Source organism: Cicer arietinum, chromosome 2 (genome assembly GCF_000331145.2).
Source record: "Cicer arietinum cultivar CDC Frontier isolate Library 1 chromosome 2, Cicar.CDCFrontier_v2.0, whole genome shotgun sequence".
Lineage (NCBI taxonomy): Eukaryota > Viridiplantae > Streptophyta > Magnoliopsida > Fabales > Fabaceae > Cicer > Cicer arietinum.
Window position 1 is genome coordinate 3060991 of NC_021161.2, and position 20287 is coordinate 3081277.

General features: G+C 30.4%; 2 protein-coding genes and 1 non-coding gene across 5 annotated transcripts; 2 read left to right on the top strand and 1 right to left on the bottom strand.

Annotated features, from left to right (window-relative positions):
- Window positions 1-2595: 2595 nt before the first annotated feature.
- Window positions 2596-7020, bottom strand: LOC101504409 (protein trichome birefringence-like 13). Its single transcript, XM_004507218.4, has 6 exons — window positions 6445-7020; window positions 5527-5710; window positions 4518-4658; window positions 3883-4003; window positions 3158-3292; window positions 2596-3032 (listed from the first exon to the last, which is right to left on the bottom strand). The coding sequence occupies exons 1-6, from the start codon at window positions 6947-6949 to the stop codon at window positions 2769-2771; spliced, it is 1350 nt and encodes a 449-aa protein (XP_004507275.1). The 5' UTR covers window positions 6950-7020; the 3' UTR covers window positions 2596-2768.
- A 1829-nt stretch (window positions 7021-8849) lies between these two features.
- LOC101503435 (amino acid transporter AVT6B-like) lies at window positions 8850-14138 on the top strand. 3 transcript variants are annotated; one of them, XM_004507215.4, is made up of 6 exons: window positions 8850-8990; window positions 10166-10657; window positions 11194-11346; window positions 12046-12249; window positions 12431-12896; window positions 13311-14138. In XM_004507215.4, exons 2-6 carry the CDS (start codon window positions 10228-10230, stop codon window positions 13447-13449), a joined length of 1392 nt encoding a protein of 463 aa, XP_004507272.1. In that variant the 5' UTR covers window positions 8850-8990; window positions 10166-10227; the 3' UTR covers window positions 13450-14138. The 3 variants fall into 3 exon arrangements, with proteins under 3 accessions (XP_004507272.1, XP_004507274.1, XP_004507273.1); XM_004507217.4 differs by lacking the exon at window positions 8850-8990 and adding an exon at window positions 9627-9779; XM_004507216.4 differs by lacking the exon at window positions 8850-8990 and adding an exon at window positions 9791-9948.
- Window positions 14139-17384: 3246 nt separating this feature from the next.
- TRNAT-UGU (transfer RNA threonine (anticodon UGU)) lies at window positions 17385-17456 on the top strand. The gene has a single exon. It is a non-coding gene; the product is annotated as a tRNA-Thr (tRNA).
- The last annotated feature ends 2831 nt before the right edge of the window (window positions 17457-20287 follow it).

A 20287-nucleotide genomic window follows, 5' to 3' on the forward strand; every position in this document is an offset into this window, starting at 1 on the left:
TGTCTCCCACATACTTTTTAAATTTTCGATTAGAGGAGTCAAGTATACGTCGATATCATTCCCCGGTTGTTTGGGTCCAGAAATTAACAGAGACAACATCATAAACTTACGCTTCATACATAACCATGGAGGTAGGTTATATATTACCAAAATCACAGGCCACGTGCTATGTGAGATGCTTTGAAGACCATGTGGATTCATTCCATCAGTAGAAAGTGCAAGTCTTAGATTTCTTGACTCTATCCCGAATTCAGGATACTCGTGATCAATTTTTGCCCATTGTGGGGAATCTGCAGGGTGTCGAAACATTCCATCTCTAATTCTTTCATCTGCATGCCATGTCAAGTGTTTTGAATCTTCTTCACTGCGATACATGCGCCTAAATCTTGGTATTATAGGAAAATACCACACGACTTTTGCTGGAGTAGATTCTTTCTTCTTATATCGAGAGACATTGCATTTCGGACACGCCTTAAGTAGTTCATATTCGTTTCGAAATAAAATGCAATCGTTAGGACACGCATGAATCCTTTCGTAACTCATTCCAATAGAACACAAAATCCGTTTAGCCTCGTAGGTTCGACTGGGAAGTTCATTATCATCTGGCAACATATCTTTTATGAGTGTTAATAATTCCGTAAAGCTTTTATCAGACCATCCATTACTCGCTTTTAAGTTGTACAACTTTAATATCGCTGACAGTCTTGTGAATTTAGTACAACCATTATATAATTCTTTCTCTGCATCACTCAACAAACTTTCAAACATTTTAGGACAATCTCGAAGATCTTCTTCAACTGCTTTTGCAATCTCATCAACTCGGTCCGGCTCATATGTATCTGTATCGAAATCAGTTGAAGCATATGTAGAACTATTCTCAAAATTAATGTTTCCTTTTTTTTTCTCACCATGTCTTATCCAACATGTGTAGCTTTGATCAATTCCATTACATACTAGATGTCCTTCTAATTCATCTTCTCTAACACGTTTTCCAAAACAACATTTTAAACAAGGACAAACTACTCTATTTGGATCTTTTGCATTCTTCACTGCAAACTCAACAAACTCCTTCACTCCAATTTCATACTCTTTTGACAATCGATTGGCTGAAATCCATTTCCTATCCATATTATACCACCTATATAAATGCAGTAACAAAAATAATAAGCTTTCAAAACATATCAACAAGTTTCAAAAAGAAACCAATATCAACTAACAATTTCAAAACAGAACAGATCATGTGGTATGAGTTTTTGACAATTTTTGACAATTTCAAAACAGAACAGATCATGTGGTATGAGTTTTTGACAATTTTTGACAATTTCAAAACAGAACAGATCATGTGGTATGAGTTTTTGACAATTTTTGACAATTTCAAAACAGAACAGATCATGTGGTATGAGTTTTTGACAATTTTTGACAATTTCAAAACAGAACAGATCATGTGGTATGAGTTTTTGACAATTTTTGACAATTTCAAAACATAACAGATCATGTGTAAAAAATACCTTAGACAACGTAGATGGCCGCACAGTACGTAGAGGATATTAGGGTTCGCAACGTATATAATTATTTGAAAGATGTATTTTACAGCGCTTGTGAAAAACGCGCTGTAATAGGTAGTTAAATTCAATGAAAGCGCATGTGTTTTACAGCGCTTGTGAAAAACGCGCTGTAATAGGTAGTTAAATTCAATGAAAGCGCATGTGTTTTACAGCGCTTGTGAAAAAAGCGCTGTAACTGATTCGCGAAAGCGCTTCCTTTTACAGCGCTTTTTTGACAAGCGCTGTAAAAGCCTTATAACGTGATGCGCCAACGTTATATGACCTACTACAGCGCTTGTTTTACAGCGCTTTGCATCAAAAAGCGCTGTAATAGGTTCCGTTATTTTTAAAATATAATTACAACAGCGCTTGTGTTTAGCAAGCGCTGTAAAATGGGCGCTGTTAAATGTCATTTTTGGCGTAGTGTATATATACACGTAAAATCGTCTAAAATTTTATTTTTTTTTAAATATGTACACTAAAATACTATTATTTTTAGAAAAATATATAAAATAGTCCAATCCTTACCGTCGATACCTAAGAGATAAATACCGACGCACAATTTATCTACAACTCAATTGATAATAGGAATGAATAGATGCAATTCTCCCAAATACCGAATTCAATTCTCACAAACAAAAGTCGCTATTTTCAATTGTGGCAAAGGCTGGACTGCTACAATCAACCTCATTATATTTGGTCGAAAAGTAGCAACTTTCTTAACATTAAAAATAAAATTGAAAAATAAATTAATGTTACAAAATATGTTAATTTTATCGAGAAAAGCGGTGAGATGAATATATTAGTTCTATAGTAATATGAAGGGCACCCCTAATATTCCCCTTTTTGAGGTCCAACCGGGTCCCTATTATTTTGGGGAATAATTACGTAATTTTAATCATGCATAGGAACCTCAAGAATATTACTTTATTCTGCAATGCATTTTCTCCCACTTTTTCAATTCTTAGAAAATGAGGAATATTAGTAAAAAAATCAGTAAGGGGGAGAAAAATGTGATTATCATGCTGATAGGACAAAGGCACATGAAAAGTGAACTAAAAGGAAACAAAGGCACATGAAAATATTTAAATTCAAGACAAGCAAACTATCCCTATATATTTGTGTTACTCCTAAACATTAAAATCCCAAGAAAACCCTCTGCAAACAAGATGCACTTGGAAGTGCTTTTGTTTTTCTTCTCTATTTAGCATAATAATCACTTTATCAACTCCTATGTTTGATGCTATTTAAATGCTCTACAAACAAGTCATTCCATGTATCTGTAATTCCAGGTAAGCACCAATGCATGCAATCATCATGTTTTTTCCCACCAGCAGAAGCAGGGTGAGCATCAGCCCTAAACTCACTTAAGTGTGTGATATTCAAAATATCGAAACCGGATCCTTTTAGAGCCTTAACAAGGTGTTCATTGACCAATCGAACCTCCACATTAGTCCCGTTATTCTTCACGGAGAAAAGTTCTTCTACCTACAAAAGGGCAACAAAATTCTAAAGTCAGCTTATTCAACAATTAAGCACAAAAAAAATAATAATAGAACAGTCACATTTACGAGAGGAATTGCATATGAAAATTAATAACTAAATGGATCCACCTGTTCTGCCGATATAGGTCGATCCCTTTGACAGGAACCACCTTGATCCCAGTCTCCACCCTCAAAATGCCGGGGTGATTGAGTACGGAAAATTTTGACTGCGCCTGGTCGTGCTCTTTCCTCCACATATGAAATCTGTAAAGAAACCCCTTATCATATCAAACATGCAGAATGTAGAAAAATGTACAATCACATACCTGCTTGGATAAGCTGTAATTTCATAGTTGCATTTGCAGTTATTCCAAGAATCAAAGCAATAAATCAAATTTATGTTTTAGGAGTATCCTAATCATCATCAGTTGCAGAGAGAATTAATTTCTCAACTTAAAAGTTTAATGATTTCAGAAGACTTATGTTCCTAATAGAAAAACTGTTCAATTTAGATGTTCATTGTTTTGCAGAATACTTGATCTTTATGCTAATGCTCGAAATAATTCTCAAATACCGACGTGTCAGTTGAAGAGAAAGATCACATTGACCGTTCTATATTCTTCATGCAACCTTCCTCTATTTATAACATAAAATTGGTCATCTATAAAAATGGAAGGAAACAATCATTATGGAACCAGATGTACAAAATTCAGTAGAAGCAAAAACTATCGGATCGATCAATCAACATGATATACCTAGGTAATTGTTACTCTATCAGGTAAACTTCAGAGCTATCGATAACAATTGATAAGTTCCAAGTTCCTATAAAGTGAAATAGAAAGAAAAGACATTACCATGTGCTCTAAAACCATATCAAGGCCTTGATCTGGACGTAATGGGGGTATCACTGGTTCACCCTTCTTGAAGAAAAGCATAGGTGACTTCACAGGGTCAAATTTTGAAGGGGCCCACCACCTGTTTATATGAACCAAGCAGAATCAGATAAACATAATTAAAATCTAGTACATTTTATCAAATTTTTGCAACAAACAGCTACAAACATCAACTTATACAAAGAAAAATAACAAATAAGCAGTAAAAGAATTATATGTATGGTTAAACCAGATCATCATACAACTAAAGTATCTCAAATTGTTGAACAACAACTCTGACATCAGCTCAACTCAAACAAAGGAAAATTAAAAGCAATCGGAGCAATGAAAGAATTATTTGCATTGATTGTAAACAAATCACAACGATCAAGAGGATTGATGAAACCAAATAGGGATAGCTAGCTAGCTTGCGAACCTTTAAAATAAATGCACACACAAGAAGACATTCCAATCAAATCAAACCAAACCCTTGGGAACTCTGGTCCCACCCATTATCAAATATCTGTAATTTCCAACATCAATTACTAGAAATGAGGGAAGCTAAATACAAAACAGGACACATCGACAAATCATAAAAACACTCTACTATTACTTACCAATGCCCAGTGTTAAAAATTAGAATATCGTGGAAACTTGCAGCTCGTGCCCATGTACTATCCGGAACATCAACATCAACTCTATAGCCCTCTTTGAATCCAAAACTTTCTAAGGCACCACCATTCTCACTAGCCGACCATCTGCAATCAAATCAATCAAACAGAGGAAAAAGAACCACAACTAAGCCAACAAGGTGTAACAAACAGTTTCATTACACAGTCCAATAATAATCGCACATAAGACAATGTAAACCATCACATTTCCATAAATAGCAACATATAAAAAATAGCCTAGAAAACCTACTTATATTAACTTTAAATCATATATATACATAGTAGAGAAATACATAAAATGGATTGAAGTTCTGCAAACAACTAGTAACTAAGAGCAGCATGCACAGCACATAGTTTTAAATCGCTATCCACAACATAGTTGCAATATAAAAGTTTGCCACAGTATGAGATAATCACATTCGCAATTGCAACCACATCACTAGGCAATTCCTGCAACAACCACATACATACATTGTGGAGAAAATCACAAATTGGATGAAAGTTCTGCAATCATTTAGTAACTAACAGCAGCATGTATACAACATAGTTTTAAATTGTTAACCGCAATCAAACGAACAATATAAAGGTTTTGGACGCCCCAACAGATCACTGTGGTTCATAATTACGATCACATTAATCAACAATTTTCCACAACATCAAGGATCACACCACAACCACAATTTGAAACCAATCATACAATCATCAATTCAAAGAAATCTGACAAGCAAATTCACATATATCATAACAATTTATGTAGCACCGATACTTTGTATTGAAGGCGTGTTCAGTGTCAGACATCAACATGACATTAACACATGTAGTTACATTTAATCACTTCCAAATTTTCAAATTATTATTGGTTTCTACATGTTAGTGTCATTGTTAGTATCGTGTCTGGTGTTTGGGCGTTGTAGATAAGAAAAACAAGACTGCAAGCAAGCTTAGCTTAGCTTACCTACCATATCGTGCGAGAAGGTTTGTACGGTGATAAGCAATAGTAAGATTGTAAGTGAGAAAGGTAAATCCACGGTCAGCACCAGCAGGTCTCCACTTCTTAACCTGTCCATCAGAGATACTGCTTCTTAGAGTGCAGAAAAGAGACACAAACATGTTCCTATTGAGTGAATCCCCAACAAAACCTGCATTTCTGAAACACACCCATTATCAAGTATACCAAAAAGCACAACTTTGATTTTCATTTCAAGTACGAAGCATACACAAATACACGAACACGAGACACAACACTGATGCATACACATTGACTTTGATAATAATTTAAAACTTAAAGTGATTGAATATAATCATATATGTTGGTATCTTGTCAGACACAGCATAGCTTCTGATTATGCCAATCTCACCGCGAAACCAAACACACACTTAGCATATGTTTGGTTTCACTTTTAGAGTCCGACAAAATTGATTCCAAAAGTGAAGAATTTATTTAGAGATGTTTGAATGTTCTTAATCTATTCTACCTTGAAACCACAAATCGCAGCTTTTATCTTTATAATTATTTTTTCACTTTTACAAGTTTCACCCTTTTTTTCCGGTTACACCCAAAATAGGTTACATGAATTGAACTCACTTAGCCTACGCTAACATAGTTAAGTTCACATTCACATATCTGGTAAATTAAATTCATGTAGGTTATGTGAATTCAGTTCAGAAAAACATGGGCGAAACTAGCAGAATATTAATTTTTAACTTCATATATGTTTTGTTCAACTACTTTATTAAAAAATTAACCACTTTACATTCAAAAATCAATTTTTGTATCCAAAACTAAACATGCACAAACATGACACCAGATACACTACACATGTCGAATATCAAACAGATTTGTGAACAAAGAGAGATAGAAGGAGAACCGTACCAATGCTGGTGTGCGTGTAGTCATTAAGAAAATGAAGTGGATCAAACTGAGTGAGATCATTGCATCCATTAGGTTTCCAACGCCACTTGGCAAGTTCTAAACCGTTAGATTTATTTCCCTTGATGCAATTCCATCCTTTAAAGATCTCCTTACACGTGTTATCATATCTCGAAACTCTAGAGTCATCGTAGATCCATTTTCCGTGGGAGTAATCACATGATGCGAAGTTGTTGTTTTTGTTATCGATTTGGAAAGTGTGAATGGAAGAGAAAGTGTTAATTGAAGATGAAGATGAAGTGTTTTTGAACTGTGAGAGAAGAATGAAGATGGAAGTGAAGCAGAGAAGAGAGAGAAGTGGAAAGAGAGAGAGTTTATTTTCTCTTGTGACTGTGATTGTGGCCATGCCACTGCCACTACCTTCAATTTGAGGTGATTGTTGCTTCTTCTTCTTTGATATTGAAATTCGATTCATTCCAAGGTGGTTCAGTTTAGTGTGATATGTCATTGCATATGATTGTTGTATCGGACGGCTCAAAATATCGTTTACTCAATTTTAATTTACACTTTTGCTTCCCACACCCCTTAATTTACTTCCCACACCCCTTAAATTTTTTGTAACTCTTGAATACCCAAATTACCCTTCTCTCTTTATTCAATTAACTCATCATTTCTAACTTCATCATCTTCATCTTCATTAACCTAACACATTCATCTTCAATCATCTACATTCTTGAATCAAGTAAGCAATCTTCAATCATTTTCAACCCTAAACCTAGTATAATCTTCAATCAAGTAAGCAATTGTTGTTTTTCGTTTTCGGGTTGTTGTTATTTAATGTTTATCAATGGTTTTTTTTAATAGTTTAGGGTTTTTTGAATGGTTCTTTTTGAATGTTCATCAATGGTTGTTTTTTGAATAATTATTCCAAATTTTATCACTTTTACGTGGATTGAGATAACGTATGTGTACGTGAAGTCAGTTCACCTAGCAAATACGTGAATTGAATTCAAGTAAACATACATGAACTCAGTTCACGTATTACTGAGATTTTTCAAATTCTTACCTATACGTGAACTCAGTTCACATATGTGTACATGAATTCAATTCACATGTTTGCTACGTGAATTGAGTTCACGTACACCTACGTTATATCAGTTCACGTAGTTTATATGAAATTTTAAAACTCCATTGATGTACGCAATCTTAATTCACGTAACATCTGAATTTTCTTAATTTTATCAAATACGTGCATTCATTTCACGTAAACGTACGTGAACTCAGTTCACATACGAAACCCAGATTCTGAAGAAAAAAAATTAAGCTACAAAACCCAACAAAATACATACCTAGTTGATTTGAGTCACTATAATGATAAAGATGATGAAGATGTTGAAAATGATTGAAGATTATTGAAGATGAAATGTATCAAAATGATTGAAGAATATTGAAGAAGATTGAAAATGTTAGGTTAATGAAGATGAAGATGATGAAGATAGAAATGAAGGGTTAAGTGAATAAAGAGGGAAGGGTAGTTTGGGTATTTTGAATTTATAAAAAATTGAGGGGTGTGGGAAGCAAAATGAGGGGTGTGGGAAGCAAAAGTGTTAATTTATACCAAAAATCAATTAAATTTTTTAATTTTGATTAAAACAATTGTTGTTAATTTTTTATTTTGTCCAACTAAAGTTTAAGGACACTCTAGATTAAATTTTGATCTATAAACTACTGGAGTCTTATTTTCATCAAAATTGATTAACATAAAAATATTATAAAATAATTTTAAATCAATGATATGTAATCTTTAATATCTGATTATGTAATTTTTAAACTCATTTTCAAACTTAGTATTATAATTAAGTCTATTAAATTTTTTTCTTTATTTGACAATTGTACCTAACCACCTAAATTTCATGTAGAAAAATATATTTATTGACCTATTATATGATTATATTCTTGTAATATTAATAAATTAATTTAAGAATATTTTTTATTGACATTCATTTATAATTTAGTCCAACAAATATAAATTTTTTCTTTATAATTGAACCTAAAATAAATATTTTTTCTTAATAAAAAAAATACTTATTTTAGATTTAATTATAAAAAAATCTAAAATTAAATAAAAATAAAATCAATAATTATAAAAAAAAATGAAATATTCCGTTTCAACAAAATTAATTATTTGAGGAATTAATATTTTTATTTATGTAGTTCAATCATTTAAATTTAATGAATATGAATATGTAATAGACTGGAGAAAAATTTGATAAAATTATTTTCATTATTTTTATACCACAATAATTTTCATTATTATTGATAATACATAATCACAAAAAAAATTATATTACTAATTAATCACTGCTATTAAATTATTATTAATTATTAATGTAAAAAATAATCTATTTCATTTAAAAATCTCTATGAAAATCTTATAATCATTGCATTTCTTCCCAATCGACGAGCTTCACGAATTCATCGTCGTTTTCTCTGCGCATTCGCTCATTCCTTCTTTTGCTCTCTTCAGAAAACTGTTTCGCGCCAAACAGGTTCCATTGAAATTGAAATTACTTCCATTATTATTATTATTAGGATTTAATAATTGTCCTTTGTTAATTGCATTTACGAGTTTCCATTTTGCATTTTATGGTACAATTATAGAACGCGAGTGCTTCTATTATTCAACTTTTTTTTTACTGAATTATTATTCAACATTTTATATGAGCGTTTTATTAGTTGCAGTTTTATTAACTTTGCCATCACCAACGTTATGATTGATTACTAGTATAAAATGAAATGTAATAACATCCATTTTTCAGTTTTTTTTTTAAATTTAACTAGCATTTTTTATTCAATTTCAATCTATTTTATCGTGTACCACCAATTCAAACATCCTCTACCTCGATCAGCGTAGAACTTATCTCAAAAATATATCTTATATCCTGTAATTACAGTTCAATTGATGGCTCCACCAATATCTATATGCATAAGACTGATTTTGATTCTGAGATTCTTTAGTTTTACACACTTAAAGTGTGTGAGTCTAGTCAGTAGACTATTTGACAAACAAAAAAAGAGAGTCTACTAAAAGTGATCGGTTAGATTGTTGGACAAAAATTAGTCATCAATAAATTAATGAGAGACCAAAATTTAATAATGCAACTTTTTTTTAGGATTAATATTGAAGCTTGAAACTCGATGGAACCCTTATTTTTTATGGTCACTGTGAATGTTATTTACCCAATCTTTTTAATTCTTGAGTAGTATATAAGTTATTTGAGTCAAAAAAGAAAAAGAGTAGTGTACGTTACATCAATTTCAATCAATACTATTCATATGTATGTTTTCCTCTCTCTCTTTGATTGACTTCACAAAAAAATTGTAATTCTCACCCCAAAAAAAAGGAAAATTGTAGTATTACATATCTATAATCAATATTCACCACCCATTTTCTCTTGCTTCTAATTGTTTTTTCTTCTTTTTGTTTTCGGGTTGCACTTTTGTAAGGTTTGTTGAACTCGACCAAAATATCCCTGTATTGTTGTATTTAGTGCTTATTTAGCTATAGTTATTTGGGTTCTGAATTATTATTTGCATTTATTGAACATTTATTGTGTATCAAGTTTTGAATTTTGATTTTGTTTTCCCCACTGGATTCTGTGAATGTTCCAAAGTTTGAATCTTTTCTTCTAATTGAGAAATGGGTGTGTTTTGTTTTTGACAGAGTTTCAAGAAGCTGATTTGAAATTTTGAAAGATAGAGAGAAGACTTGTGTGATAGCTGAAAATGACAATTGAGACTCTTGCACCAAAGTCAGAGAATAGGAAAACAAGGAAGAACAAGGAAGTTGTTGATGAGAATGCACCTTTGATACCTAAGCCTCAAGAAGCAGATGCTGAGTTTCACGAATTCAATGGAGCTTCGTTTTCTGGTGCTGTTTTCAATTTGTCCACAACAATTATTGGGGCTGGAATCATGGGTTTACCGGCTTGCGTTAAAAAGTTAGGGCTGGTGCCTGGTCTTCTTGCCATATTTCTAGCAGCATTATTGACAGAGAAGTCAATTGAGTTCATGATCAGGTTTTCTAGGGCAGGAAATCTGTCTTCCTATGGAAGTCTTATGGAAGATGCCTTTGGGAGATACGGAAAAGCACTAGTGGAGTTTTGTGTTGTAATCAATAACATTGGTGTTCTGACTGTTTACATGATTATTATTGGTGAGATCATATTCTTAAGTATAGTACTTTAAAATTTACTTTCACCGTAATTATCTGTTTGGTTTTAGGGCGGTTTGGATTGACTTATCTGAATTTATTTATTGACATAAATACTTGTGAGACTTTACCGTTATCATTGGTTTCGTTTTAAGGCTGTTTGGATTGTCTAATCTGAGTTTAATTGTTGGCATAGACTCTAGTGAGACTTTTTGGAAGAGTTTATGGAAATAACTTGTGACATGTCCTTAAGTTGTTTTTGGTTTATCTCCGTAAACTATTTAGGATTGCTTATGAAAACATTATTGCTTATATAAAAACAGTTGGACAAGATTATCATAAAAGCACTGGTGGAAATATGTGTTGTGATTGTTTACAAGATTATTATTGGTGAAGACCATATACTTAGGTCTAGTACTTCAAAATTTGCTTTCAATGTTATCATAATCAGTTTTGGTTTTAGTTAATTAGAAATCAATCTGTTCAGACAAAAACTTTAAGGTTGTATGATTCAGTTTTTTGTTTTCTTTATCTTGTAGGTGATGTGATTTCTGGAACAACTTCAAGTGGAATTCACCATCCTGGTATCCTTGAAGGATGGTTTGGTGTCCATTGGTGGACTGGACGTGCAATTGTTCTTGTTGTTACAACACTATCTGTGTTTGCACCTTTGGTCAGCTTTAAGCGAATTGGTGAGTCAGTATTCTTTTCTTGCATTAATTGGTGTGAAAAATAGCAACATATTATTAGTTGTTTCACTTATTAAACAAATTATTACTGAAAATTACCAGCCATAGATTAGACAACAGTGTTAGGAAGATGACTAAAACACTCTATGGTATGGATGATAGTTTCCATTTCATTGTTTCTAAAGTGAACAGAATGGTAACAAGATCAATAAGCAACAAGTTGATTCCATCCCAAACTAGGTAAGAAAAATAGAGGCATCACATGGAAGAGATTCCATTCCATTACATATTAGATGCTCTAATTCCTGTGTTACTCATTTTTGTTATGGTTTCAAAATATATATTTCGTGGCAGAAATTAAAGAAATTGAAATTTAGAATATATATACTCGGTCTTCAACATGTTCAACATTCTTTTACTTTGATGCTTTTATAAATGTTGCATTTTGATACCAGCAAATTAAATCCTTTATGCAATATTGTGTTCAATACTCAATTATCACTCAAGTACAAATTGGTCTATCTATAAAATCAAGTTTTATTGCTTGGTTTGTTACCAAATGAATCAAACAGCTAGTTCGCTGTCTATTAATGATATTAATGCTTCATGTTTTTGTACCATGGCTTTATATGTTTTGCGGTACACCCAAACATTACCCATATTGACACTTCTATAACAAATTTACCTGCTTTCTTGTTGCAGATTCATTGAGATTCACATCTGCATTGTCAGTTGGATTAGCAGTTGTTTTCCTTGTCATTGCTGTGGGGATCTCAATTATCAAGATTATAAGTGGAGGCATCGGGATGCCGAGACTCTTCCCGATCATTACTGATGCTGATTCAGTTTTTGATCTATTTACGGTAGTTCCTGTGCTGGTGAATGCTTACATCTGTCACTACAATGGTACGAAAAAATTTCAGACCTTTATTTAGAACTCATTTCCCTCGTTTTACTGTTTTTTATATATATTAATGTAATTCTATGTTGGAGGATGACATGATTGCAGTTAGCTATCTAAATTCCACCTGTTTTCTTCATGGATGTATAATACAGTGATTGAACTGGGTGGATTCTTTATTTGCAGTTCACAGCATAGATAATGAACTCGATGATTCCTCATGGATGCACGGGGTTGTGCGTACATCCCTTACTCTATGCTCTTCAGTGTACTTACTAACAAGCTTCTTTGGGTTCCTCCTATTTGGTGACGAAACTCTCGATGACGTGCTTGCCAATTTTGATACTGATCTTGGAATTCCTTTTGGTTCTGCGCTCAATGATGCCATTCGTTTTAGCTATGCTGCGCATCTTATGCTTGTATTTCCTGTAGTCTTCTATGCAGTGAGGATCAACATAGATGGTCTCATATTTTCCTCATCAAGTCCTTTGGTTGTTGATAACTTCAGATTTGCCTCAATTACTATTGCCCTTGTTGGTATTATCTTCACGGGAGCAAATTTCATACCTAGCATTTGGGATATTTTCCAGTTCACTGGAGCAACAGCTGCTGTTTGTGTAGGATTCATATTTCCAGCGGCAATCACACTTAGGTGAGTTTGGTCACTGATTTCATTTTGTTCTGTAATGGATTTTGCTTTATCTGAAAAAATGATAATCCGAAAAAAAATCTAAAAACTGCTTCAAAGGGAAGTTGTTTTTAGTAACTTTTCAAAAAAATAGTTTTTCATAACTGATTTTTTTTTTAAAAAAATGATTTTCATTATGGTAGACAAATACAATACAGCTTATGCATTTTTAAAAAAAATTCTAAAAAATAACCTCTAAATTATTAAATACCAAAATAACTTTTTTTATAATCTGTTACAAACGGGCCCATTTTATTCTTTAGTTTGAAACAAACACCTACTAAAAGGTTTTTATAGAAGGTTTTTATGTTTATGCTTTTGCTTGATAATTAATTAATTCAACATTCAACAGTTATCATTAAGGATTTTTTTTTTCAGGGATCAATACAATATAGCAACTAAAACAGACAGAATTCTATCTATCTTTATGATAGTCCTGGCAGTCTTCTCAAGCGTTGTGGCTATATACAGTGATGCCTATGCCTTGATCAAGAAGAATACATCTAAAGGTGAATAATTTCTTGATTTGATAGCCAAACAATAGAGGTAGTTCCGTACTTTTAGATGAAAGGAACATAATTTGCAATGGTTATGTAAAATCAGTTTTTTTTAGCGGGTCTGATGGGTTGATTATTATATAAACAAAGCTACCATGTGTACAATTATTCTTCAAAAGTGTATGAAGAAAGCCTTTGACATGTTCAACCTTGTTTGTAATAGAATAGAGTAGTGTTATTTGAACATCACAAATTCAGATCATCATATAAAAATACACTCAACACAGCTGTTGACGTGACTGGAAGAGAGAATAAAGTAGAAAACACAATCTATGTATATGGTGTTCAACAAATATTTGTTGTCAAAATATCATTTCTATTGTAATACGCTATTTGCTGTTGTAATTGTGGAAGTTCTTGTTGAAAGTGACTCCATTTCCTGAGTTTCATCTCCCTCAATAATGTAAGAGAAGCATCTGTTGGCACTTTTATGCAGTACCATTGGCACTTGCTGAATTATGGATTTGAAAATGTGTGGCTTGTTAATAGTTTGTTTTCTAAATTTTCCTAGAAATTGAGCTTTTGGTGCACTTCATAGTATTGCACAATTCTTATGTAATTATTAAATATTTTTTTCCTGATTAAGTGTTTAATTGATTACATGTAACTACGGTTAATTTGGACTTGCATTAATCGAAATTTTTCATTAGGTTTTGGGATTGATCCAAATTTCTAAATGGGGTCTTAGCTATGTATATTGACTAATGATTGTGAAAGATAATTTATTGATAAGGTCATGCACAACTGCTCAAGATGATTGTTTTGTGAAGGATACAAGTTTAAGTATGAGATGTGTTAGATGTATGGTCATTTTTTTAAATTAAAAATTAAAAAAATAAAAAAAACTACATTATTATTTTGATTTCTTAATTTATTTTTGGGTTTTATTTTGGTCATTTATTTAATTTTCGTTCTATTTTTATCATCTAACTATGGTTCTGTTAGTCACTTTGGTCCTTTCAGTCCATTTTAATGAAAAAGCATTATTGACTTATGTGACATATCTAACTCAACAATGTAAAAAGGACAATGAAAGATCAAAATTAGGTTTTTCCATTCACCATTGTTGCAGCTTCATTGTGGTCTTTCACGGCTTCTTTAAAGTGAATAACTCATCTTAAAATTTAAAATAAGTAATGTCAATCATTGTTATTGTCTGAGTAAAAAAAATCATTGTTATTGTAGAACACTAATCTATTGATTTATAATTATATTTTTTTTATAAATACACCGCCGAAATTGTACTGCAACATTGGTGTGTGGGAAGTATCACTGATTAGTTGTTTCGGGTTTGATCATTGGCACCAACAATTACATACAAGAGGTACTTCAAAGTACCTTTTCTTTTATAAAGAATCTGATTTTATTTCTTACTAGTTTAGATATACATTTATTTTTATCTTAATTGTTATAAATGTGGATTCTTGAAAGTAATGTTCAATTTCCATTAAAATTGCATACAGTATCATTGTTGCGAACAATTACTCAGATAATGATCTAAATCATAAATTCTCTAAGGTTACTAGTTGTAAAAGTCTAGGTAAGATTCATGTTCATTTATGGAAAGTTGTTCATAGTAATCTTCTACCAACTCTAAAAGACATCACCGAGACACTACCATGACAACAATTGTACCCGATGTCAATTAGCGCTTGAACCTATCATGCATGTCTTTAGAGATCACGACGATGGGTTTTATAAAAGAAGAAATTTGGCATAAATTTTTCAAATCTTGTCATAGAAAAGGATAATAATTTTATTAAAAGTAGAAAAATTTAATAGTTTTATCAACATGTGTAAATAATGATAATTAAAAATGAATTGAGGTAATACATTATAAGAAAGCTTTTATGCAACAATGAATTAAATAAAACAGTTACAACAAACCTCCCCAAATAACTAACTCACAATAATAGATTAGAATAACTATCACATTGCTTTAAAAATTGGACATTTGACTAACCTGATATTCATAAATTGCTCTGAATCTCGATAAATCCTTGTTTTATTGGTCCAACATTCTTCTAAAACAAAAGAATGTCTTTTAACATATAAGAATCACCTAACATCTCAAAAAATAATTTAGCTAACTCTAGTCATGACTTGTGAAGAGGAAACTATAACTTCAAAAAGTTGAGAAAGTCATTGTTCCAAGACTTAGACCTCCTTTGTGCACTTCAAAACTCTCAACCAAACCAATAAGTGATCTAAAAATAATTTTTGTCTCTATTTTGTCCAACACATCACATCATTCATTCCTCTATTTTCATTTGTGTCGCACACGTACCATCTCCTCATCTTTCACACAAATCTCTATTACTTTCTTTTTTATACATATTGTCCCGTTTTCAAGTTTGTTGTGTTCTTTTTTGAAGCATTGTTTGCATATCTTGGTGAGCCTCGCAATTTTATCTTTCATGTTTTTTTATAAGTAATTGTATCTTTACTTAAAATGTGTCTAATTAGTGAAAATATACTCTATATATGCATAAAAATTATCATATACGAAGGAAGAAAAGAAGCTCTAAATTACAATATCAAATAAATATACAACCATACATTCATAAATAACTTCAAAGACTAAGTTTAAAATGAATCTAGTATGGAAACAACAATGATAAATATCTAAGAAATTATTCAATCCCAAATCAGTATAGTTATTCACATTGTAACCACCATCATCATTCTCTTATTCATCAATGACCTCATCATTAATAGGATTAAAAGGAACATATAAAGTATCACCAACACAAGCAGTGTACTCTTCTTCTTGTTATTAATTATCCTCTTTATTATCAATCCATGTGACCTCAAAAAAGATTTCTTTATAAGAATAGTTAGTTGATTTCTTAATTTCATTCTTTTTGCTCAATCTTAAATATATACCCATTAGATAAACCACATCATCCAGACATCCATGATTTTTTTATTTAAGAATTCATTTTTTATGTGTGGACCTAAACAAATTAAGAATGAATTAAAACATAATAAATACTTGGGAATTTAAAGAATGAAATATAATTTGTTTCGTAAATTCAAAAGATTACCATTTTAAATACACTCTAATTACGCTCACAGTCTAATGAACTAAGAGCATCTACAGCGGTGAACTCAATATGAGTTCTTTAGATGGGGTCCACTCTGCCACATCATCTTGAAACAATTCACTCATTTTCTACTTCAACGGTGAACTCAACATATTCAAGTTCTACTATGTCACATCACTCTAAATTAACTCATTCACTTTTTACTGTTTAACTTTTAAAAAATCATATTATATTCCATTACTTTAACTTATACATTAATATTTAATTTTATTATAACTTAAAAATATTAATTTAAATGGAAAAATAAATAAAAAAGTACGTTAATAAAAACTTTAATAAACTTCTGTAACAAAAATTGTGAAGAAAAAGTATGAGTAACAAATTGTTTCTATTAATGAGCTAACAATAGTAATTAAAGGAGAAAAAAAGGTTAAGGGTGGTATATTAACTAAAAAAAAGCTAATGGTTACAAAATTATTATTATTTAATAAATTAAAAAGAAGTTAACGGCTATAAATTAATAAAAAATGATAAATTTATTATTATTATTAATAAATTAATAAAAGGTAATGATTATAATTATATTATTATTAAATTGTGAAAGTAGATAGAAAAAAAAAATGTAACTGTTATGAAGCACCGTTCCTTCCTGACAGTACCGTGATGACACCTTGGCACAACTCCAACGGTGAACCCACAAAAAACTGGAAGTACACGCTGACGGACGAACTCATTTTCACTCCCGTTGTAGATGCTCTAAGTGTCAAACTCAATACCTACTCATCAAATCACGGCAATTATATATTGTTTTGGAATATAAAATGGTAATTTCAAGCATATTGCAACTTGCCCCTATAGCTCAGTGGTAGAGCGTCAGTCTTGTAAACTGAAGGTCTGTAGTTCGATCCTGCATGGGGGCATATTTATATTTTTACTTTGTCAATATAATATTTTATACTATAAATAGGTTATATATTTTCCTTTGGTACTATAAATAGGAATAAAACAAACCCAATAGTTTTTTCCATTATGTAATGCATTAATATTGTTTATCATTATAGACAATTCACACATATATTTTGGAAGACGCATCAAGTACTTTTTCTTTTATAAAAAATTTTACGATGAATATTCTTATCTAATGCATTTATTATATATGTATATTGTTTAAAAATGTTTGTATTTGACTAACAATCTACTATTACTTTATAAATAATATACAATTTATTTATATACTTTCGAAGTTGCACCTCAATATTGGTTCTATGAAAAGTATCACTTATTAATTGTGGTAGGTTTGCCTCACATCACTTTTAGTTACCAAATTGAAATACTTTAAACTACTTTTTCTTTTATCAAAGAGTTTTTTTTCTAGTTTAGATACAAAGTATCTTAATCAAATTATTATTAAAGTGGATTTTATGTCATTAAGTTGTAGTGTAAAATATGCAAACTTAAACATTTGAACATTTTTTAAATTAATTTATGAGAATAAAGATATGAAAAATTGAGAAAATTTTCTTATATGAATATTAGTGGTAAATATCTTGATCATCACGATCTTTATAAATGAAGAAATATGAGAATAAATAAAACAATAAGAATTTTAATTATTGGTTGTAAGACAACCATCATGGCAAGATCAATTTGTCAAAAGGTGAAACCACTCATAAAATAGCTAATTGCACCATAAGTTATTCATACTATGGAAACCTTTGAACTTGGAAGATCATCTCTTTCTATAAACGTCTTCTCTTAATTCAATTTCTCTTCAATGGAAGACATGATATGGTCCCTTAAGTTTAGTATTATTCGTTTATTTTTTTAGACACTAATGAAGTCACCTACATGAATGATTTTGATTACTTTTGCACGGATTTATGAACAAATTCATACGAATTTTATAAAGGCTTAGCACAAATTTGTGACAAAATATAATTTTCAAACAAATTATTTCTTGTCTGTAAAGCCTTCATTGCAAATTGAATATCCTGGACAACTTGAAAATAGTTTCAAATAAATTTGAGAAGAAATGTAAATCATAAATTTGGGTAGATTTGCGTCAGAAGAATAAGATGTTGCATTTAGAGATTTTTCATACAGAACTGGGACAAAAATAGATTTAAAATGTATTTATTTATCTAAAATTAAATTAATAAACTGCTTTATTTTATTTTTCAAAATAATTTAAAATAAAATATAAACCTTATTATTTAAATGATGGTCTTTCATTAATCAATTATTTTAAATAGAAATATATATTTTATTAGCAGTGTGTATCTTAAATATATTAATAAATATAAATTATACATGAGTCGGTTGTTAATTTGTCAATTAGTTAAAATATGGTTATACATGGGATAAATGTAAAGATGTATTTAATTAGTAGTATATTTCTTAAAAATCTAATTTATGTATAAATCATACACAAGAAAAATGTTTGTAATTGATAAATTATTTAAAAAATTATTTTTCACAAATCAATAAATTAAAGAGAAATAAATGTAAGTCGTACATCAGATAAATGTTTGTTATCATTCAATTAGTTAAAAAAAACTATTTCATGAATAAATTATTCAAAAGATGAATATATATTTTAATAGTAGTGTATTTCTTGAATGCCTTCTACATGAAAATTTGTAGAAAATTATAATACACTAATTATAATTTTATAAATAAATCATACACGAGATAAATGATAGTCACTCGTCAATTAGTTAAAATTATGATCTTCTAAAAATAAAAAATTTAAAAGTGTTGAGTTCAAATGTCTTCAAAGACAAATGTAATTGATCATTATTGTCTCTTTGATTAATAAAAACTTCATTCTTCCCTATCTTAAAAAAAATGTGTATTTCATTTTTGTGTCTCTTATAAATATTTTTTGGATCAAAATTTAAAAGAAAAAAAACTTATATAAAATACTAATTCTAGTTTATTATATAAATCAAACACGAGATAACAATGTATCGTTAATTATTTAATTAAAAGATGATTTTTTACAAATTAAAAGAAAAATATAATTCCAATTCAATTTATCATATTTGCATATATAGCATATGGTTTCTATATCTTATATTTGTTTGTCACCCCATATTTAAATGCTTTTATTGTCCGTTCACAAAAGGCATAATATTTACATCATGAATAGTGATATCTTTGTCCATCATTATAAAGTCATAATAAGAGGGATATTTCATCCCCTTTTACTAGCAAACTAGAATGTGGCCACTATTTGCACTATCCTAACATCAAATTAAACGAGCAAAATATGCCCCAGCTAACAACCACAAGTAGAATCCAACTTTTGAGGGTGGGTATTTCATAACGATGAAGGTGGACCACTATAATCCTATCATTAAACAATTATATCTATGCCCTTCAAAAAAATATTTATATCTCCATATATATAAATGAGATATCATATTTTAATTTATTTATTTTTACTCTCTATTTTTTTTTGTTAGGAATATGAAGGATAAAATAATCGCATTGAATTGAATTAAAAATAACTATATAAATGTATCGAATATCATATTATCATTTAAAATATTAAGATATTAGATATTTGATTTATTTTATTTATATAGTATTTAATATTCTTTTTTATTCGACGTAAAATTTTCATTTACACTTTGATATACTAATAGTTTCTCTCTAAATGTAAATTCTCTCCTTTATTTAGGGTTAGTTTCCTTCGAATCCAAGCCATCACATTTATTAAACTCGACTTTTAATACAATAAGTTGAT